The following is a 23066-nucleotide window of genomic DNA, read 5'->3' on the forward strand; positions in this document are numbered from 1 at the left end:
TTGTGGGAGCAATTCTCATTATAAAGAATAGTTTTTTCTTGAAAATAAACTTTTATAAAGTTAGTTTTAAACATTCTGTTTTAAGAATACTTAGATTATGTTTTATTAACTTCCCATCTTACCTTAATCAAAATGAGAACATATAAATTTGTCATCACCATGAATACTAAGATTTTACCCTTAAATTAAATTTATATATATGTATAAATGTATTATAATTACATAAATACATGTATTGTGCCCTTAAATGTATATATGTATAATTTGCCCTTTTTCCAAAAATAGTTTTTTAAAATGGAAACTTCTTTATATATAGTATGTACATTCATTGAAGAATATTTGCCAATAAAAATTAATTATTTTTAAGAATAGCCTAAGATACAGTTGTTATTATTTTTGCCTTACCTAAAATATTCATACAGTCTCAAAAAGTAAAAAAAAATATTTATTTATATATATATATATATATATATATATATAATAACAATCAAAATGGTAATTATGATTACAGTTGTTTTACAATATATTGGGAGTTAGGTAGATAAACATAAAACTATTTATTAATATACACGTAGTTTAATTTTGAAGGTAATGAAAAGATGTTACTTTTATTACCCATTGTTCATTTCTTTTTCTAGATTATCATAGTCATGCATCTCATTACCGATGAATGATGCAGCAACTTTAGCTTTAATCTTTAATAATCATTTAGCTTGTTTTTCTAGCTAGGTATGTTCTGCTATAATAACTGTTTATAAAAAAAGTAGTTTTACTAACAAGTTTTGAAAACCGTTGTTTTTAGGATTAACTGCATGAATTTTGGGTAACATTTTTTTACATAAAAAGCAGCTAATTTTAATATTCCGTTATTATCTACCTGACATACTAATTGTGATACATCTTTACCAATGAGTTTGACATTCATCACAGTGATTAGATTGTGCTTCAGTAATGATGCATAGTCACTTCATAATTATGATTAAAAATCATGGATGATTATTTTATGTTTATAAAATAATTTTTCTGTTAATGATTGCTAACTTATTTAATTACTCTGTTTTCTTCAGAAAACTGAAGACGATTACAGAATATCCCCCTTTTTGACCATGTTTTAGTCTAACTCCATTTTATGCTCATATGAAACATGTAAAAAAAAATAATTTAAAAATATGTCAATAAATGCATTAATAAATAATGCGTTTTAAGTGTCCTTACCAATTTTTCTATATACTTGGACTAAAATGTTTTTAGCTATTGGTCATTTTTTTAAGTAATAGCTGTTTCAATCAGGCATTCTTTAAACAAATTTTGTAATCAATAGCTTAATTTTAAAATTAAAAAAACCCTAATATGATCATTTTAATTAGCTGTAAGATAATATTGTCATGTCCAGTTCGACAAAGACATTGAGAGATAGCACACATAAAAATACTTAAAAACAGAATTTATTATGCTTATGTAACAAATATATATAAATAAATATATATATATACATACATATTTCTACAACCAGTTTTCCAGCAACTGGCAGGTCTTGGTATGTGCACAAGCAAATGCAGTTACTGCTACCGGCCTGCCAGGCCTGACATAGCAGTAGAGGTAGTGCAATATAAGTGTAAATGTACCGTAACACTAATGTAACACCGGTAAATGTACTCAACCACCAAAAAAACACCAGTATCTACAGTCTAGCATTCAAATCCATATAAAAGCATCTTCCTTTACAAGGAATTGAACCTTAGAAATTTCAACTTCAGAAATCAGCTGATTTTGCGATGATGAGTAAACACTAGACTAATCTGGCTGGTTTTTTAAGTAACTTATATTGTACAAAAAAGGATAGTTATAAATAGCAAAATATAATTTCAATTTACTGTACACTTTACAATAGATAGAAATTAATACAGAATTAACAAGAGATTATAATAGTAAGGTAACAATGACAAAATCAAATTTATTTATTCAAATTTACTCACTTTTAATGTTTACAGAAAGAAGTAACTTATTACTTTCTTGTGTAAAGTACAAGGAACTATTGCAATTTCGAAAAATTTTGGTTTTCAGATTTCAAGGGAAATATCCATTTTGACCATCCCTGAATCCATTTTGACTAGTTTTCGACATGACGTCTGTACGTACATACGTATGTATCTTGCATAACTCAAAAACGATTAGTCGTAGAATGTTGAAATGTTAGATTTAGGACTGTTGTAACATCTAGTTGTGCACCTTCCCTTTTGATTGCAATCGACTGGACCAAAAGTGCCCAAAAAAGTCCAAACTCCAAAAAATTTGGATTTTGGACTTTTTCTTAACTGCAATAATAAGCCCTCAATGAGAGCATTTCAACTATATATCATAAGTGGTACTTATTTTGATTGGTTTCAGAGTTATAGCTCGATAAAATTTTAATTAATGAAATATTTAGATCTTACAAGGGGTAGGCACATTGATTCAAATCTGTCTTTAACTTTTTTTTTAATTTATATACATTGATTTATTAATAATTATTAACCTCTGATTGTAAAAACAATTTTACAATAAATAGTAATTAAAAAATATGAGAATTTGGAAAAATGAAAAAATATGTCATAAAAAATATATGTAATTAATAGACATACAAGGAAGTCATGTTGTGTCCACATCAGATTTTATTTTATAAACAAATAATGTCAGTTTGACCCTATTCACAAAGGACCCACCAAACTTCTTATACTTAACCATAGTCGTAAATTGAATACTTGTGACACACTATTCACTCATTTGTTATCTACACACTCACTCCAAATGCTCTCAAACATTGTAATCGCATTTATTGCAAATCTTACTCAATTTTATCTCACATTGTACTGAAACTGCAATTCCACTGGTCCTCACAGTATTTATATCTTCTGACTTGCATTATCACTATCTGACTGATCCTTTTGTTTATTCAAGCGTAATGATTTCTATTGTCTGCAGCTTCTTTGGTTTCTAGAAAGAATTTCTTTGTTATTTCTTCTGGATTTTTCATTCCTGATTTTCTCTCTCTTTCTTCTGGAAGCTTCTCTACCCATTACAATATAAAGAGTAATAAAAAGTACACAAAGTAGATTTTTTCTTTTGTAAAAGAAAAAAATCTTATAAAATAAACATTACATTAACTGCAGCAGAGAGGTACAACCATGTTGAAACTGCTGTTTTGGACTACTTCTTATTAGACAAGGTACAACTTAATCACTTTCTTTGCAGTAGTTGTGCACCTAAATTGGTTCATAATATTTAATCACATTATTTTTTGGAAATATCACTTCATTCACAAAATATAACATGTTCTTTTGAATTATTAACATTTTCTTGCTCAAAAATAAACATAACAGTTTTTATTTCATCCTTAAAAATAGGCTTTGCTGACTGAATAGCTAGCTGTTACTTGAAAATTGAACGATAATGGAGATTGATCTAAAAATGCCAATATAATTTCTATTGTGTTAACTTAATAAATCTGTAATCTTATTATTTTGCATTGTTACTTTTGATATGAGTAAAACAATTTTCTTGTGTTTAAATAATATTCATAAATCATTTTCAAATGGTTTTCTACATTATTAAGTAAATGTCTGAAAAGATCCAAAAACTAGATCCAAAACATTATTTTCCCTTAAATGATAAAATTAAATAATATAAACATATAATAAAAAAAATTTCTTATTTTTCAGAATTGAGAAGCGGTCATTAATTCTATGCACATGTATATTTTATGCCCACATATGCTGAAGGGTTATAAAAATGGCTATAAAATAAAATAAAATTGTACTTTAAACTATAAATATGTATATTGTAACTATAAATTAGTTACAATTAGATTACATTTTATTTAACCTTCCTTTGCTGAATAATTTACATAATAACTATGAATGTCTGTTAATTGTTTGGTTAAAAATATTATTGTTTTATTGGATTGTATCTGCATTTTAGGGTGGATGAATTTTATCTGTTATAATTTTTGAGTATGTAAAATTGCTTATTTATTATTTTATAATTATGATTTTTTTTCTTATTTCAGGTGGCATGTACAAACTGGAAAAGAGCATTCATGATTCTTTCAGGTCTTGCTAATTCTTCTGATCCTTTGTCAATACCAGCTGATCTGGTACACAAGAGAGGGGTATTTCTTACATTAAATAATTTTACAGTTCCTGAAATTAGAAATATGCTCAATTCTTATACAAAATTTTTATTTGTTAGACATCCATTTGAAAGACTGTTATCAGCATATAGGAATAAATTTGAAAGGGATTACGTTAGATCTACTTATTTTCAATCACGTTTTGGTAGATACATTATTAAAAATTATCGTCCTAATCCCTCTAAAGATTCACTTGAGAAAGGTGATGATGTTACTTTTGTAGAATTTGCCGCTTATCTTACAGGACCTGAAAATGTAACATTTAATGAGCACTGGAAACCTGTGTATAATATTTGTCGTCCTTGCCAAATAAAATATGATTTTATTGGGAAATATGAAACTTTATATAGTGACTCAGATCATTTACTAAAATTAGCAGGTGTTTTACCATCAACATTTCCTAGAGTTAAACCATCCAATACTTCAGAATCCATAAAAAAATATTTTACAAGTTTAACATCTCAAACTATAACACAACTATTTAATTTGTATTTTATGGATTTTAAAATTTTCAATTATAATCTGGAAGGATTTTTAGGCTTTGAAGTTGGTTAGCTGAATTGTATTACATTATGGGTTTAACCAGAATCTGAAGAACTCCTCTTAAGCAATATTTTCCATGCATTGGTAAACCAGATTAAGAATATAGAACTTATGCTTAAACGTATATTATTTTATGATTGAAATATGCTAAAAGCTCTAACACTTGTTTCCCTAGAGAACAATGTTTCTGGGTAACAGACATTTTGTTAATATACAATGTCATTTTGTAATTTTTCCAGGATTCTGGAGGACTGTAATTACAGAAGCAATTTGTGATTATAATGTTTTAATATTTTTATTTTTACACTTGAACCTGTTAAGTGAATCTGTATTGTCCACATTCTAATTTATTTAAATTGGTGCAGAACAAACAGCTTATTAATTTTTGTTCAGCGAGATAAAATTGCATAACTAAAAGATAAAATGAAATAGGCATATAACATGTTATAAATAAATAAAATTATTGTTTCTAAAAGATGGTACTGATCATTTAGTTTTGTTACTTTTCTACATCATTTGTTTGTTGTATGAATTTTTTGGTGCAAAGGATTACTAGTTTAGGTTAAGTTGAATTATTATATACTAGTAAATGTTTATTAACAAACTGCCAGACATAAAAAGTGGACGCAAGTTGTTATGATGGAAGTATAGTTAGGTTTGCATATTTTTAGAGAGGGATAAAGTATTCTTTATGACTGGAAAAGGAATAAAACTGAACTAGAAAAGTGATGTACCATAAAATCTTCATCTTCTGGAATACAGAAAGAAAAACAATAAAACACGGTTCATGAAAATGTTGAAAATCTTATTTGTGTAGTTTGTACAGGAAAGGGAAAAGGGTACTCCAATATCTCATCTATTTCATCAAGAAAAAACAAAACAATTTTTTGAACTGGAAGATAATAATAATTGGAAGTGTGTCTTTATAAATAGTATACAAGTTCTATTCAGTTAATTAGTTTTATATTGTTGGTTAATGTAACTACAGCTGTTTTGTACAAATTTGTTTAACAGTTTTTCATGTATTATGGGTTTCTGCCTTGAAGGTGAAAAATATTCACTAGCCCTATAAATTTAAGCTGATGGTTTTGATAATTTATATTATAGAAATATTATAAAGTATATGCAGTAATACGTTAGAGAATTACTAAGGAGTAGAGGCTGCACTCCTTAGTAATGCTCTTATATACAGAGGAACACTGTAGAAAATCTATTTTAAAATAGTTGTTATAATGTTAACATACTACTCTAATACTATCGAAACTTTCACCACCGTTTCACCTAGTCAAAACTATTTTCAAATAGTCAAGAGTATTTTTCAGTCAAGACTCTTATGGATATAATGATATATCGCAAATTTGGTATATCGTTTTAAATAAATTCTTTAGATATCACTTTTGGAAATAACTTCTGATGTGATAACCAGTTAAAAATAAACTGTTAGTAAATTGGCTTTACATATTTTATATACTTAATCTACAAGGTTGTCAGTTTCTTAAATGTTTTCTTTTGAATTCACTTCACCAGACATTACAATTCCTTGTAATATTTTCAAACTAATGCTACTTTCAAGTGGATAAATTAAAAATCATTTTAACTGTTGATAAGTTTATTTGAAAGTATGATGGTAAATGACTTTTGTGTCATCAATCATGTGAAAGTTTACACACACATACATTTCTTTCAATTTTACAACTATTTTCAAGTATATATTTTTAATCTTAGCATATGTATGTATACATTTTATGCCCTCAACTATGTATTTCAATGTTCAAACTTGTTCCTTTCTTTACAAGTCGGTGTTTTATTCTAAATCTCTTTCTACAACAAACTAACTAACTGTGGATGTGTGTATAATTTAATATATGGCTCATGAATCTTGTTTCTTCCTGTTACAAATTTCTATATGTTTCAATCTTGTTTATATGTTTTAATAATTGCTTATGTCGTTTGTTTTTAGCCTTCTGATTTTAAACAGTAAATTTTTTTTAACAGTATCCATCTTTTTAAACAGTAAAAGCTAAATTTTTAAAAAGGTTTCTGTCCTAGATATTTGTTATTTGTCTAACAAATTCTTATGTTTAGTCAAAAGCAACTAATCAACTAATCTTAACATTACAGTTTTTTCCTTGGATTATTATAATCTAATTTTTTACTTTTAGCTTTTTATTGTTATTTTCATGTATAATTAACTGTTATGTAAATTGTGAACTAATTTTTGCTGTACAGAATAATTGTCCATTTAAAAAATATATGTGCGAAATATAATTTTTTATATCAATGAAATCAGTTTTTTATATTAAGGGGTACCTAGATAAAATAAGTTCTTGAGCTATTTCAAAATTGACTTCTGATTAGCTGATAATAAAAGAAAAGGATTTATTTTATATATAACTTAGCTTCATACTATATTACTTCAACATATAGTCACCACCCACATTCAAGAATTGTATGGACATCAACTTTTACAGACTCTTTTTAAAGAACTCTGCTGCTATGGTACGTATCTATTTATTAACACTGTTAATCTGCTATTGATTGGTCCTAAAATGCTGGATAGCCAAAGAGTCTTCAACTTAAAGCGAAGGTAATCATTTGATACCAAGTCTGGGCTGTAGGGGAGATAATCAAAATTCTCAAACTTCTAAGTAAAGTCTTTGTGCAGCTTACAGAATGAGTTATTGTCTTGTAGAAGAACAAACCCCTTTACAGGCATCCAATAATGTTTATTTAGGATTGATATTTGATGCTTTTACAGAATTTCATAATAAACTTTTGACATTTTGTGGTCTCAGGTTCAAACAATAAGATCACTAGGCTGTGAGATTATCAGTCCAGTTGAATGTCTCTCTTTCTGTCCCTCATTGTTTACTTCTTTGCACAATCTCTTAATTTCTAGCACCACTCTCTTTTCATTGTTATTCATAACATTATTACTATAATGGCAGCCCAACAGTATCAGTTGAACTTAGTAAATTTGAATCCATCTCAATTTTGGTGGCTTGCTAAAACTAAACACTGTGAACTCATAGTTGGCTGGAGAGACTGAGAGCTTGTATGGTTCATAGACTGCTGTTTTACCAGCACTAAACAGAATGAAAGGGGAAACTGGAGGTATGAGATTTGAGATTGCTGCTGGCTACTAACTGTAAGTCGTGTTGATTTTTAACTAATTAATATTTCACAGCAAATTTTAGAAGTCAATTTTGGAATATCCATTCCAAAATGATAAATATGATCGTGGTTCATATTCTTACACAACTGAATTAAATTTAAATCATCTCATAAAGGAAGCTTGAAAGTTATGCTCTCTTAAAGCTTTGCTTGGCCCCATCTTTTTTTTAGATATCTTTTACTTGATTTTCAACTGAGGGGTATTTGGCATTTGTTCTAATATTATTACAGTTGAATGTTTCTCTGTATTTGTATGAAAAATCATATCTTCATACACTGTTAATTTTTTATTAGTCAGAGTATTAGATTTTTCAGCTCAGAATGTAGATTGTTGGTGATACTTATGTGAAAAAATATTTTTTTGCAGACTAATTTAATATGCGTGCGTGTGCATACACACACACATACACAAATATGGAATGGTTTGTTGTGAAACATTTTTTTTTGTTCTTGTGTTGTAAAAAACTTTGATAGAAACTGTTGTAGTCATAATTATTTTATTAAAAAACAGGTTTGTCATTTAACAAGATTGTTGCATGAGAGGTGTTCTGTATATACCATTATCTATTGAAAGTTAAACCAAATAGTCTTTTTGTTTTCTTGTAATGGTAGATTGTTGTTCTTATCCATACTGGTTGAAGGTTTAGATTTTATTTTTATCTATTTTATTTTTTGTTTAATTTTTATGCTACTTAAATTATTTATGCTCTATATATGATTTATTTATAAATTATGCTTTTGAGAAGCCATATAGTTCTAGTCTTTTTAATTTTTAAGATTGAATTTGGTTATTTTATTTTAAAATGAGTTAAATTTGCTGTTTAACTGCTCAATACTGTAGTTTATTTAAGTTTTTATTAAAAATTTTTAATATATGTTTTAATTTCATTTTATATAAATTATTGTATTAAATTTTACAAATTATGTACATATTTAAAATAATATTCATTAATTTATACTTATTGTTTGTGATGAGAACCAAGAAAATAGTCAATTTAATATTATGTTGGAGTATCATCTTGACATTACGCTCAAAGTTTCTTTCTCTGTTTGTCGGTTAGTTACCAAAATTGTGGAACGTAATAATTACGTAAAATTGAATATTGTAATTTTTATTTTTAAGTCTGTATTAGTGATCATGATTAGATCATGAGAACAATGGATCTTTATTTTTAATTGTTTTTGTAAAACTGATTATAATAATTTCAGTCAGTTACATTTTTATTGTATTGGATACAGCCTTTCTATTAAGTTTTCTTAGGTTAAAATAAAAATGTAAGGAAACCGTTAAAATCAGTTTTCTTTAATTGCTGCCATACAATATTTGTTCTCGTATGGAAACCATGTAGAAAACATGTTATGAAAATTCAAGTTACTATCAAAATTCTGGATATAATTGATTCAAAACCAGGTTAGAAGAAATCACTATTAAAAATTACAAGTCCAATCTAAAGACATCAAACATTTTAATCTTAGGAAGTGCAATGGCTCCACAAACACTCAGTTTTAATTAAATTATTAAGAAAAAAAGATTAAATATTTTAACACAACAGATTAAACAGGAAAAATTATAAAGACTTTTAAAACAATAAATTTTAACCGCAGAATTTTTTTTTTAAATGTTAAAATTCTCTTAGTTTCAGTTATATTTCTAATTGTGTTTATTTATTTTTGTAAAATATTAAATCTTTCATAAAGTCTAACTCTTTCAAAATCACTTGATATTCTTCTACTTCTTGATAAAAAAATTAATTGCTTGATGATCTGAGTTTAAAAAAAGTGTTATATATAATTTATTCTCATATAAAAAAGCTACTATTCCAAATTCCATTTCGGTAATTTAAACAAATTTAAAATATTTTAAACACATATACACACCCATACAAAATTTGTGATTTAAAATTTTGGACTGAGATACCTCAAAATATTGAGAGATATCAAGTATATGAGAGCTTATTTTTTTATTTTCCCTCTACATTATAGTTTGAAAATTAAAAAATTATTTGAAGAAATTAAACATCTTTGATAAAAAAATTATGTAAAACAATTCTGTAATGTAGAATTAGGTAATGTTAACATAAAATATAATTATCCTTATAGGAAGGATTCTATAATAAATTAAGAAATATTTATATTCTTAGATTTTGAATTTTTAGGGCTTTCAATCACTTGGATATTTTATTGATAGGATTGTCTGGTTATTGAACTTAACTCAGTAATTTTTTTTAATAAAAATAATAATAATTTGCTGAAAACTGAAATTACTGTAAGAAGTGATTAATGTATTTGGCAATCTGACACAGTAAAAAAAGATTAAGTTCATAGTTGTTTAAATAAGAAATCTTATTTACGTAATAGTTATAAGAGAAGCCCAAAATGAAATATATTAAATATGGAAAACTGATAATGGTTTAAGCAAAAACTAAATAGACTGGGATATAAAATATTATATTCTAATTGACTGAATAAAAAAATAAATAAAAGTGTTTTCGTGGTTTTTAACATTACTGAAAGCTTAACATTGTACATGATGTAACTGAAAGTATTATTATCAGTTTTTCTCAAATAAGTTGAAGAGATTTATGACTTATTAAGTGATTCGATTAGGTTAATAAGGTATGATTTGTGCAATTGTTCAAGATCTGCGGAATGTTAGAAAATTTATTGAATTGCTAATACTATGCAGTTCTTATTCAATCTGGCTAAGAATATTCAATTGGCACTATGTATCATAAATATGCTTTAATTGCATTTTGTACTTAGATTATTCACTTATTTACATTGAAATTCTAAACCAGTTTTTTTACTATTCTTAAAATTTGTATTTATTTTTATTCTATTGGTTCTTTATATTTTTTTTAAAAATTATTTATAAGTGGATGATGTTATTGAAAGTTGGTTAATAAATATTGGAATTCATGTTTTTCAGTATTAACAGTTGTTTGTATATTTTCAAATATTCATTATATTAATAGATTTAGTTTTGTTTTTAGTAAAAATACAGATTACAGAAGTACAATCAGATTTAAAATAATTCAAGAATTGAAATAAAATTTGCTGTGATCACTAAAACAAGTTTCGAAGAATGGTCTTGTAATTTTTTCTCTTTAAAAAAAAAATGTCCTTTTTGTCCCATAATTCCCCTCTTACCACAATTACCAAAATTAAAAAAATGATTGATTGAAGATAAAATTTTAATGGTTACAATCCGTAATGAAAATAATATATATGATAGAATTTTTTTTTTTAGACCAAAATGTTTATGCATTAAAACAGAATTGAATTTTTTTACTTTCTTTTTACTTTTACAAACTTGTAATGCAAAAGAAGTACTTGTAACACAAGAAGAAATCGATTTTATTCATGGTTTGGCTGGAGTCATCATATAGCTTTGTTATAAATTTTTGTACTTAATGCATGGACATAAATTTGCGTAATTAGTTGTGATCTAATCAGATTAGTATATTTCAGTCTATGATTATAAATAGTATGTTTGTTGCTATGCAAGACTTCTAGACCACCAGCCACTTCCTGCAGCTGTAGAGATGTTGGTTACAATTATTATTTTTTGAAATTATTATATTTTTTCATGAGGATTAGTTTTCTATTTATTATTTTGCTTTATAATCCTCTCATTCCAGAGTAAAATAAATTTTATAATCCTGTAATGCCTAATCAAAACTGGGTGTGATCTGATGGAAGTGCAAAATTATTTCATAAACGATAAGACTTAAAATTAAGATTGTTTTTGTTGTCACGTTGACATTGTGTGTTTGTATTTTTATGAATTTTTTGTTTTTAAATACTTAAACATTTTGATTGTGTTTTATATGCTTTGCTTGTTTTATTTCTCTAAAATTATTTTCTTTCTGTAAGAAAACTTTATTGTAGTTGATATTTAAATGAAAGAAAAGAGTGTCGATGTCATTGAATATTTACAGCCATCAGAATTGTTTATATTAAGGAACCAGCTAGATTAATAACAAACAGCTATTTGTAACAAAACGTTTACTGATGTATTTTATTTGTTCATTATAGTAATTTATTTATATACTGTTTTAATTTGTATAACTGTTGATTATTATTTTTAATGAAGTACAAATATATATTTTTAATTTAATTTATTCAAGTACTTAATAAGATCTGTGTTGTTGTTATTTTACAAGGTTAATTTTTTTTTTGTTAAATTATTATATATATTTAAACTTTCTGCTTATACTTTGCTTATGTAAACAACATATAAAAATCTAGTTGATACAATTTTTTTTGTACATTTTTTAAAAAAATTGTACATTGTATTAATTTTTTTATCTGTTCTTGAACTGTTGTAACACAAGTTGTATGTTAATGAAGATACGAGTGAATCCAAGTACATTTGTACCTCACTGATTGTAGTTAACATACTTGTCATAATATTGTCAAATTCAAAATCGGACAGTGAAATGTGACTGTTATCAGAAATAGTGGGATGTAAGTTTAAACCTAAAAAACAGAAATTACTTAATTTAATTAATGTTTTGTATAAAAAAAAAAATTTGTTATAAAATTCATGTTTATTTAAAAAATATGTGTAAGATCTTATTGTACAACTTATATTTTTAAGTGAAACAAATTATAACTTTTAGGATATGATACTATTAGTGCGGTAAAGATCAGTAGAAAGAGTTGGTATAAAGTGCAGTATAAAGAGCTGTTTATGTATTCTTTATGAATTTATTTATGCTGTTCCAGAATTTTTAGAGTAAAATTATTTCTTTTTAGTTATCAGCAACTAATTTCTCTCTTAAAAAAAGACCCAAACCATTTATCCATGATATAAAATGTGCATGCAGTGAGGTATAATTGTATTATTAATTTCTATGCTTGGATTTGCTGTTGTCTTTATACCAATCCTTGTTTACTTTGTACATGCTTACATGAATAAAATGTTGATAATAATAGTAATGAATAAATAAGTTGTTAATAAGCGAAAAAAGGGGATTTGTGTTTCACCTACGGGGTGTATGTTCACAATTTTTTCAGTATTTATTGCAGCTATCTACTTCGTTTTCATAGAATTATTTATCATGTTTCCCGAAGGTTTGTAAACATAAATAGCCATAAACGTTTAGCATTTTTAATCCTATTATTGTTTTTAATTTTTTACTGATTTTATTAATGTTGGGGTTTTTTAACATTTTTAATTTTATATTTGTAATTTAATGTATTTAGTAAATAAATTGCCAATATTTGTGGCAGAGTGGCATGACACACGGATACATTTAGCAAGACAGTTGAACGAATCATTGACTTCATCAAGAATTCTAAGAGTGGTGAACTGAGTAAACAAATAAACCACGCAGCTGTGATCTAAGTGGGAACAGACCAGAACTCAGTAGAAACGCAATATGCATACTCGATCAGCTCCCCAAGAAGTATTAGATAAAACTCTCAGCATGTCTAGCATTTTTAAACCTTTAGTTCCTTCATATATGATAACAAAGTCATCGTTGGTCAAACTGCAATCCTAAAAATCTAACCCATGTCCATGGTTCATCTGGTTCACTATGTAATGCAGTTGAGGGTTAATGTTCCCTGATGTATGAAAAACAGATACATTTCTTTTTCTCTGGAGAAAATATGAATCCAGGTGTTTACCCCATTCATGCTGTTTATTTAGAATTCCTCTCCAAGCTGTGTCGTATGCCTTTTGCATATCGAAAAATAGAGCAACAAGACGTTGGCAAAATAGGAAGGCATTTTGAATCATAGATTCAAGTGCAACTACATAATCGATAGACAATCTACCTTGGTAAAAACCACATTGTTTGGGGGCAATTAGGGTGGTCCTGTCAAGATACCACACTAGTTGACTTTTTACCATTTGTTCCATCAACTTGCACAGGGCACTGGTGAAGGAGGTAAATGATAACTTGACAGGCATGATTTATCTTTACCAGGTTTCAGTATGGAAATCACCAAAGCTTCTGACCAAGAATCTGGAAAAACCTGATAAGTAAATATTCTATTATGATACGCAAAAGATGTTATAATGCAATATGCGGGAGATTTGGTAAAATGCTGAATCTGATATTATCATTTGCTGGGAAAGTGTCATGGGATTTATTCAAGGCATACCTTAGCTTATCAAAAGAAAATTGAATGTTTAATTCATTTTGCAATTCTCTGATAACGAACAAGATATTTTCTACCTGCAACTTATACCTATGAACTCAACAAAAATATGATGATGTTAGTGAAACTGACCTAAACAAGTTTCCAAACATATTGGCCACATCAGTTGACGTGGTGATGAGGTTGCCATTGCTTTACAGTTCAATTGGCAGTGAAGATTGTCCCGTTCCACACATGGCCTGAACTTTTCTCAATATAACCAATTATATAGTTGTTTGGGAAATGTTATTGACATAATCAGCCTTGATTTCCATTTTCCACCAAAACACTCGACAGCAAATAGCCTTCACATTGCGAAAAATGCAGAGCAATTAGGCCTTCAGTTGAAATTATGTAAAGCCCTGTGACAATCCTTAGTGTACGGCTGCAGTCTACATCCCGCTATGAAACAGCAGACTGCCTTGGCTTTCCAGATGTAAAAGGGATAAATTCATTTACACTGTCGAGTATAAGGTGTGTAAACTTGGGAAGTTGGTGGATTGCACTACCACTCTTGTCGTGTTGGCCAAAGGAATCCTTGTATCCGTTCCAGTTTGCTTTTCGAAGCACTCATCTTCATGGCTGACTCTGAGGCAAATCAGTATTACCAACTTAGATAAAAAGCAGTTTATGATCTCTTCCAAAGAAGTTTTTAGAAACACAGCAGGTAAGACATGGGAGTATGGATGCTGAACACAAGGACAGATTGATGGATGAAAATGTACCTGATGAAGATGATATAAACCATTGTTCAATAAGCAGAGATCCAAGTTCTGCTCCAGTTGATCAACTATAGTGCTTTGGAAAGAATATGATGATGCGCTCCATGAATAATGAAGGGCATTGAAATCGCCAATTGTTAGGCAGGGTAGAGGAATCTGTAAAAAACGATAGATTAATCTTCACTAATATCAAAATTTGGCAGAAGATATTAGTTGCAGTTATTCAGTTTAAATGGTAGAAATATCTTCACTGAGACTCGTCATTAGCAGAATATGTGTGGCTAATACAGTTTTCTTTAGGAAAACAGTCAAACCTTCACATCTTCTGTCCTCAAAAAGTGTGACCACCAAACTTTGTGGTCACACTTTTGCAGATGTAACTGCAAAGACACATCATCCTGGGGATAGAAGTGAATTTCCTGCAGATACAATATTGAAGGATCTTCTTCCTTCACAAGGATTTTGATATCTTCATGGTGAATACCATGAAGATATGGTAAGAATACCATGGAATATCAACATTCCACTGATAATATTTGTACCCATAAAAAATACTTTTTCTTGTTATAACCTTTGTGTGCAGATTACTTATTAAATACTACCTGGTTTTTATTTTTGGATTTTATATCATTTAAGAAGTGCTTTGCTTTTTTGGGCACTTCATTTTCTTCCATATCCTCAAAGAAACCTCGAGATAGTGGAGGAGGTTTGGAAGTCTGGTAGGCCGGAGATATACCAAGCAACAATTTTTTTATAAATCATTTCATTGGGATTTTAGTATTTTGGTGCATTGTTGGTGCAGCAGAGTTTTATTTGGTGTACCAACAGATGTGGTTTTTGGTAAACCACTGTTGGTCTTTCCAGCAAAAGTATCCCTATTTTTGCCAGTATTCAATGCTATAATAGCAGAAGTGAGGGATTTTACCTTGTCTGACCAATTTGGTCAATTCTCTACATAATGCGCACTTTACACAAGTGCACATGATTAGAAATAGCCTAAACAAAACTAACACCAGGAGTTACAGAATACCTCATATTGAGGATTTTCTATACTCCTGGTGAGCCACAGGAAAGGGCCCTTTCTATTCATACAAATCCTTAATCCTGTTTATAAAGCATCCTTATAAATCAGGCATTCTTGAGGTCTTGCTGATTGTGGGCCCTTACAGTTAATACATTTTTCAGCTTCAGTGCATATACCATCATTATGACCTGTACAGCTACAACACAAATAAACTTGCTCTTTTGTGTAACCAGTTTTGTTGTGACCAAAACCCTGACACTGAAAGCAGCTTCTCGGGTTTGGTATATATGGTTGCACAGGGAGAGTAAGGTAGCCAATTCTTATTCTTTCAGGAACAGTTGGAGCAGAAATCACTGGAGTTAAGTAAGGATGTTGGCACAATACCATTCTCTTTCCTGTGATCCTCTGCACAGATGTGACAGACTGTGGTGACAGCTCTTTTGAGAGATCTAGTAGTTTAATGTCAGCTAAGTCACAGCAAAAGATCACTCCCTTGCTGGAATTTACCATGTTATGTGGCTCCATTACCACTTTACCCTTCCCTCTGTACCTAAGGGGTACAGCTTCCAGCTCTGTCCATCATTATTCACCTCAATCAACAAGGCTCTACTCCTAAGCTTTTTAATTGATTTCAGTGAGCCACAAGCTGCTACTATGCATTTATTATTAAATAGGATTTTTAATAAAAGAAAAGGATCCATAAGCTTAATTATTATATATGGATTATAATAACCAAGCTGAGAAAAGAATTTTCCTTCTTCCTTACATTTCACTATAATAAATCTTACAATTGATAACTTAGCACGTTCTGTAACATTACTTGTCTCCTTGCTCGTCACATCTTTGGCTGACAACATCAGTTGAAGTCTTTTTAAACCTCTATTTTTGTTGGATTTTTCAAGAGGACCAACAACCACTGAAAAACTTTTAAATGCATTTGGTTCCCTCGAGTACCAACAATTTAATGAACCATTACAGAAGAGTGTGTACGTACTGGACCTAGGGCTACATACAACAGGGTTCACCCTGGTACTTGGAGGCTCACTACATAGAGATGGAGCCATCCACCCATCGTTTTGATTGTTTCCACCTTGGTTTACGGTTGCGTATTCTAAGGTATTCCTACAACACTGAGTATAAGTGTAAGATGTTGTATTATAGTGTAAGGGTATATGTTGTAATTTGTGTAGTGTTTGTGATGTGATGTATATATGTGGTGCTCGGTGTTTACTGGGAAGAAAAGCTGCATAGGGTAGGGCCATGGGAACACACCAACCCCCCAAAGTCTTGAATCATAAGATTCCACATCGGGGAATCCAAGTTTGTGAAACTAAAGCAACAAAAGTGTTAGTTTTAAAAAATATTTTATTTTATTTAAATACATTCTTTATACTTTTATGTTGTTTTAGAGTACATATATATATTTTTTTTATTGAATAACGAAATTAATTTTCATAAAACAGAATTTTCTTAGCTTTTCAGCTTTATATCAGTTATAACTAAATAACCTTATTTTTTTAGCTGAAAAGAATTTGTCATACACTGTTTTGTGTAATGTTCCAGCCATTGCGACTATTTAAATTTTCTATGATATTTCTCAAATTAGTTTCACATTTTATTTGCTCGAAACAAGAATTGCAAATAGGGAGAGAACTGTTTTTTTTCTTCCTTTTAAAAAAAGAGCACATAAAAACATACCACATATTGAATCCAAGCCTGACTGAAGTCAGCATGATGCTCTGATACTAGCTAAGAATGGATCGCTAAGAAGTTATTTTAAGATGAACTTGAGGTTTCTCATCACAGGATTTAATTTTTCACAGATCTCTTTGTAGCAATGTAAGTGAATTCTTTAAAAAATGTACAGTTTTCTGTATGAATATGATACTTTCAAAAGACATCTGAAAACCTTACGGTTCATTTTCAGTAAACAGCATTACATAGTTGCAGTAACATTTCACCAATCCTAATATTTATGTATTTACAAAACATCTAAAAAAATTGCTTGGCATGAACCAAATGTCATGCCAATGTCATCAGCAACCTCTCTGATAATGATTTGGTGATTAGCTATAATAATCCATAAAAAATGTGACAGTTGAACTTATACAGCCCGGAAAATTAAAAAATTCTGTGTATTTTTTATCAAACCTCATACAAGTTAGAAGATAATGAGGGTACAGGATATAGTGAAATTTTTGTTTCATAATTCTTACATGAGAAGGCATAAAAAAATTCAAAAATTATAAATTAAGATTTAGTCAGATTATTGACTTTAATGATTTTCATACAGTTAATTTATCTTAAGTGAGGAAACCAAAATGCTATTTTTTCCTGTGGGAGGTAGAATCAGCACAATAAGTTTTAAAATATTATTTCACTTACACTTCTGCATAGAAGTTCTATTACATCATTATTATTTATTTATCTTTTTTTAACTGGAACTGATGTTCTGTTTAACTAACATAAATGTTTAAATTTTCCCTTGATCAACTGAAATAGATTTCACTATTCATAGACTGATGCTTTATCATTTTATGTTTGAATATATCTATAAATAGAGTATAATATCCAACAGTTCTAATACAACAATTTTGAAATTAAATAATGAAAAATTACACAGGTATAGTTATAATTTTTTTTACAAAAATATTACATTTAAAAAAAATATACGTATATATATATATATATATATATATATATATATATATATATATATATATATAGCTAAAAATTAAGACTGGAGGTAATCTAAGGATCAAAAAAGTTTCTCTCGGCTGGTGAATTTTGTTGATTGAGCTTTAAAATTATTATAATTGTTGTTTCATTATTTCAGTGAGTTTAAATACTCATATTTGTTAAATATTAGCTTTTAGAAATATTAATTTCACGTACAAGTAGATGGATATATTATGAATAGAAACAGGATTGAAAAGGAAATATAATTATTTATATTTGAACAATAATACATTAAGATCAAAGTAAACCATACAGAGGAAAACATATGAACAGAAACAAAAAAGTGAAAGAAAGGAAGAATAATAGTAATAAAGTAAATTGAGGCAAATTACATTCAATGGTTTAGAAATGACAAAAAGAGTCGAGTAGGTTTGAAAAATGATTTTTTTTTCTGTTAATATTAATGCGTTTTATTTTCTTGAGAACTGGAAATGTTAAATCAAGTGAATAATATGTATTTCAAAGCTTTTACTTAGTTGTTTATGGTATTAAAAACAAGACTGAATAAAATGAGAAAATATAAATAAATCTTTTTCTTTTCTGCATTTTTGATAAGAGTAACAATTTTAAATGCAAAATTTTTTTAAAAATTATAGCAAGGAACATGTATCCTTTTTTCATCAGTTAAGTTTTTTGTTTTTGGTAACACAATTTTAATGTTACATAATTTTGTTAAAATATATAAAAACTTATTGTTAACATATGTAAGGATAGTTTTAATTATTTTTTGAAAATATTTCTTTACTTGGTTTCAATATGGTGGCCATTTTAAAAAAGAATTGCTATTTGAAACTCTCAAAAATGGTTTTAGATTAGCTATTATGAATTTTGCAGTTGGTGATCAGATTGAGGAAGTTTTATATAGCAATTAACACAACGTTTTGTTAGAACATATTTTCACAACTTATAATCTTATATGCTTAGTCAATGGATAAGCTATCCATATTATTGGGCTGGATTTTGAAGGATTTAGGAATTTTGATAGCCTTATCATCTTTGTGTAATCTTTTTGAAATATATGAAATCTAATAACTTATACCCACTGCCATTTTGCCATCAGTAATGTAATACTCATTTGCAAATCTTGTTGAATCTGTCATGATTTTTTTTCTTGCCTACATTTGTAAAAAATGTTAAATTTAATTCATCATTGGTTCAATTTAATCTGGCTGAGGTTAACTTACTTTGTTCAAAAGTTGCAAATAATTATATTTTACTCAATTCATATCTTTAAATCAAACAGAATGGGGGAAATACTAATTAAAGACAATTTTAAAACTGATGAAATGTTATTTTTAGAGGGTAGCAAAAATAAATCTTAATGCATTTATTACATATTAGTCACGGTAATTATCAAATTCAGAGTAAAACTTAAGAGCAACAATAAAGTTTTATTTAGAAAATCCCCAGTTATAAACTGACAAACTGTTGGTTCATTGTTAGTTTATAAAGTTATACTTTATAAATAGAGTATACTTTATCATAGAGTACGATTCTTAATATTTTAGTTGCTACAGCTTCTGTGATGCAACTCTTTTTTTTTTGTGAGCCATTTTGTGTAGAATAAACCAACAGCTTTTTTTTACTGAATCTCTTATTAAAGATAAAATTTCAACTGCCTTATAACGGTTTAGGTGTGACTATTTGTAAGCAGCTTCTATAAAATCATAGAAACTGAATATTTTAATCTGTAACCAATATGGAACTAAACTGAATATTTTACTGAAACAAAAAAAAATTAAAGTGGGATTTTTCTTTAATTTATACTATCAGAAATACTTTTTTAAATCTGATAATTGGCTTGTCTGACACTTTTTTTCCATAAATCATGGTAAAGATATGTCACATGATATGTTTTTCAGTAAATTTTTAAAGTCTGTATTTTGTAATTTTTCAGACATCAGACATAATGAGAGTAGCTAATTAAATTTGTAAAATAAGTGCAGAACATTTCCTATAGAGGGAAATGACTATGGAAGTCTTAAGGAAGCTGGGAAATACTTTATTGTTGAAGGGTTTGTTAATTAAATTTCAGAGGGCCAACAATAGCATGTACGGCTTATTTTAAAACACCAGCAGGAGTCTCATCAATTGCAAGTGATTGTTTATTCTTTATACATTTAAAATACTAATCTTGAATTCCCTAGGTATCAACAAAAAATAAGAATAATGATTCATCAACAAAATTATTTAATGTAAACTGCTTTGTTTGAAACAGATCAGTATTATTGTTTGATATACCAAAAAATATATTTATTAAATTTCTCTGCTGTAAGAGTAAGAGAGCTACTTTAAAAAGCGGGGATATTGTTGTGTGTGTTGGTGTGTTTGAAGTTTAATAACTTTTGACTGGATAAAACGATTTTGATGAAATTTGGCATAGTGACTCATGTATGTGGGCAATTTGTTAGTAAAAGTTTGAGGATCAATAATATCTCAAGCGGATGGAGTAGATAGTACTTTAGGATCAATTTTTAAAAATTTTGCAAACATAACCCCAGTTTGTATTAAGCATATATGTGAACATGCTTATTTTACCACTTAAAAAAAAATTTTGTTCCCAAATTCTACCTTTTCTCAAAAATAAAAAAGCTAACTTTTTATTCATTTTCTTTTAACCAAAGTTTTTTTGTCTTCCTAAGCACAGCAGTTGTGCAAGTGGTCTCAAAAAAAATAGTTCAGGGGCAGTATTGTTGATGTGGAGCTGATAAAAGTTTAAAAATTATGATTTTTTAAAACTTTATTTAAACTTTTAATAATAATATTAAAATAAAATTTCATCATAATTTACCCCCTTCCAACAGAGAAATACTAGGTATTTTTTTTTATTGGTTGAATATTTTTCAGTGTAATTTTTTCCATTTAATATAGTAAATGTAAAATAAATCATAAAAAAATTCTTGGGAGATGATTTTGAGGTTGGGAAGCAGAAAAAAGTATAAATGTCGATTTTTTGAATTTTTTAATGTATTTCATATATTATTACTTTTCCATTATATAAGAATAAATAACTAACATCAGGAAAGTATAAAAATTTTTTTGTCAGCTTTTTTACCCCATAATTTATGTTTGTATATTTATAATTTATTTTATCATAATGTGATCTGTATAATACACTATTATGTACTAATAAGAATAAAAAATTTATTTATTTCCTACCTAAAATCTAGACTCTAAACCTTCTATTATAAGGTAGATAGTTGGATTCCATCTGTAAATATAGTTGAATCCATGTAATCAATGGTTCAACTGTGCCATGTTTTCTTTGCTTGGTAATCAGAATTGCATTAGGAAAATAACAATCCTTTTTAGAAATTAAATTTGAATATTTACTTTATCTGGACTGTGCTTACAGTCTGTTTTTTTTATGGAGTTTGTTAATAACCTTTACATCAAAGCTAAAATTTGGTTAATAAATATTAGTTTCATGAGGGGTTTTGGAACTGGAAATGCACTTTTCAGGCATTTGGAAAATCACTATTCACAAAGTCAGATAAAGAACCATCAGAGGTCTTCTTGCTTGATGTTTTCACCATTTTATTTCATAATTATTATGTAAAATACTGTCTAAGACATCTGCAGCTTTATCATTTAAGCTCTTGATTACATCAGGTATGTCATTAACAAAAATTTTATGTATATGGATATGTGTACATCCACATACATAAAATTAGAAATTTATATATATACATACATACCGATATTAGAAATTTGGAGCAGTGACCAAAATGAATGAGCATTAAGTTTGTTACGCTTTTTTTTTCTCTTAGAAGAATTTTAACTCCTTTCATAATATTTATATATCAGTTATTTCAAAGAGTTATGGCTATTGGCCATTATAATATTATTTCTGGTGATTTGTGTTTTTGGATAAGACATCTTACTTGTTCAGCAAAAATAAATTAGGACACTTATTTCAGTAGTAATAATGTAACGTGATCATTACTACTTTAAATTAAATTATCTTCTAAGGTAGCAGCATCATCATTAAAAATCCTAAAACAATACACTGATCTCCAATCAGGATCTCTACAAATTCTGAAAAGCATTTCAGTTAATAATAAAATTTACCAAAGAGTGAACATTTCCTGGTATTTTCATCTAAATCAAGAGCAGTCAAATTAGGAAGGGGAGTTTACTGTCAAAATGTGGTTGCTTTATAAGTAAAATTTGTTATCAACATAATTATTATATTCATTTGAGTTTAAATTAAACCTGACGATCAGTAGAATAGTATGTGCTAAATACTAAGAAATAACTTTTCTGGTTTAAACATTCAATCTATGTCAAAGTTTCTGCTTTAATTGAAAAGGACTTATATTTTATTACAGAATAAATTTTGAAAGTTTAATGAATTTCTTACTACAATAACCTCCGTCAGAAAAAATAATATAGACTAAATTAACAACTCATCAATCATTATACGATATAATCTCTATGCTCACAAACTAACTAAAACTCATGAAGTCATACATGATGGGGTGGCTGAAATCCGAGCGAAATCTTTCACTAGCCATAACTCGCAAACGAAGTTATTTTAGGA

At 28.1% G+C, this 23066-nt stretch overlaps 1 protein-coding gene across 1 annotated transcript in view; it reads left to right on the top strand.

Annotated features, from left to right (window-relative positions):
* Positions 1 to 8625, top strand: part of LOC142319370 (carbohydrate sulfotransferase 11) — a 29928-nt gene extending 21303 nt beyond the window's left edge. Inside the window, exon 3 of the mRNA XM_075356583.1 lies at positions 4046 to 8625. Coding sequence (XP_075212698.1) covers positions 4046 to 4723 — 678 coding nt within the window. The 3' untranslated portion in view covers positions 4724 to 8625. The remainder of the gene's footprint in view (positions 1 to 4045) is intronic.
* The last annotated feature ends 14441 nt before the right edge of the window (positions 8626 to 23066 follow it).

This window comes from Lycorma delicatula, chromosome 2 (assembly GCF_047948215.1).
Source record: "Lycorma delicatula isolate Av1 chromosome 2, ASM4794821v1, whole genome shotgun sequence".
Lineage (NCBI taxonomy): Eukaryota > Metazoa > Arthropoda > Insecta > Hemiptera > Fulgoridae > Lycorma > Lycorma delicatula.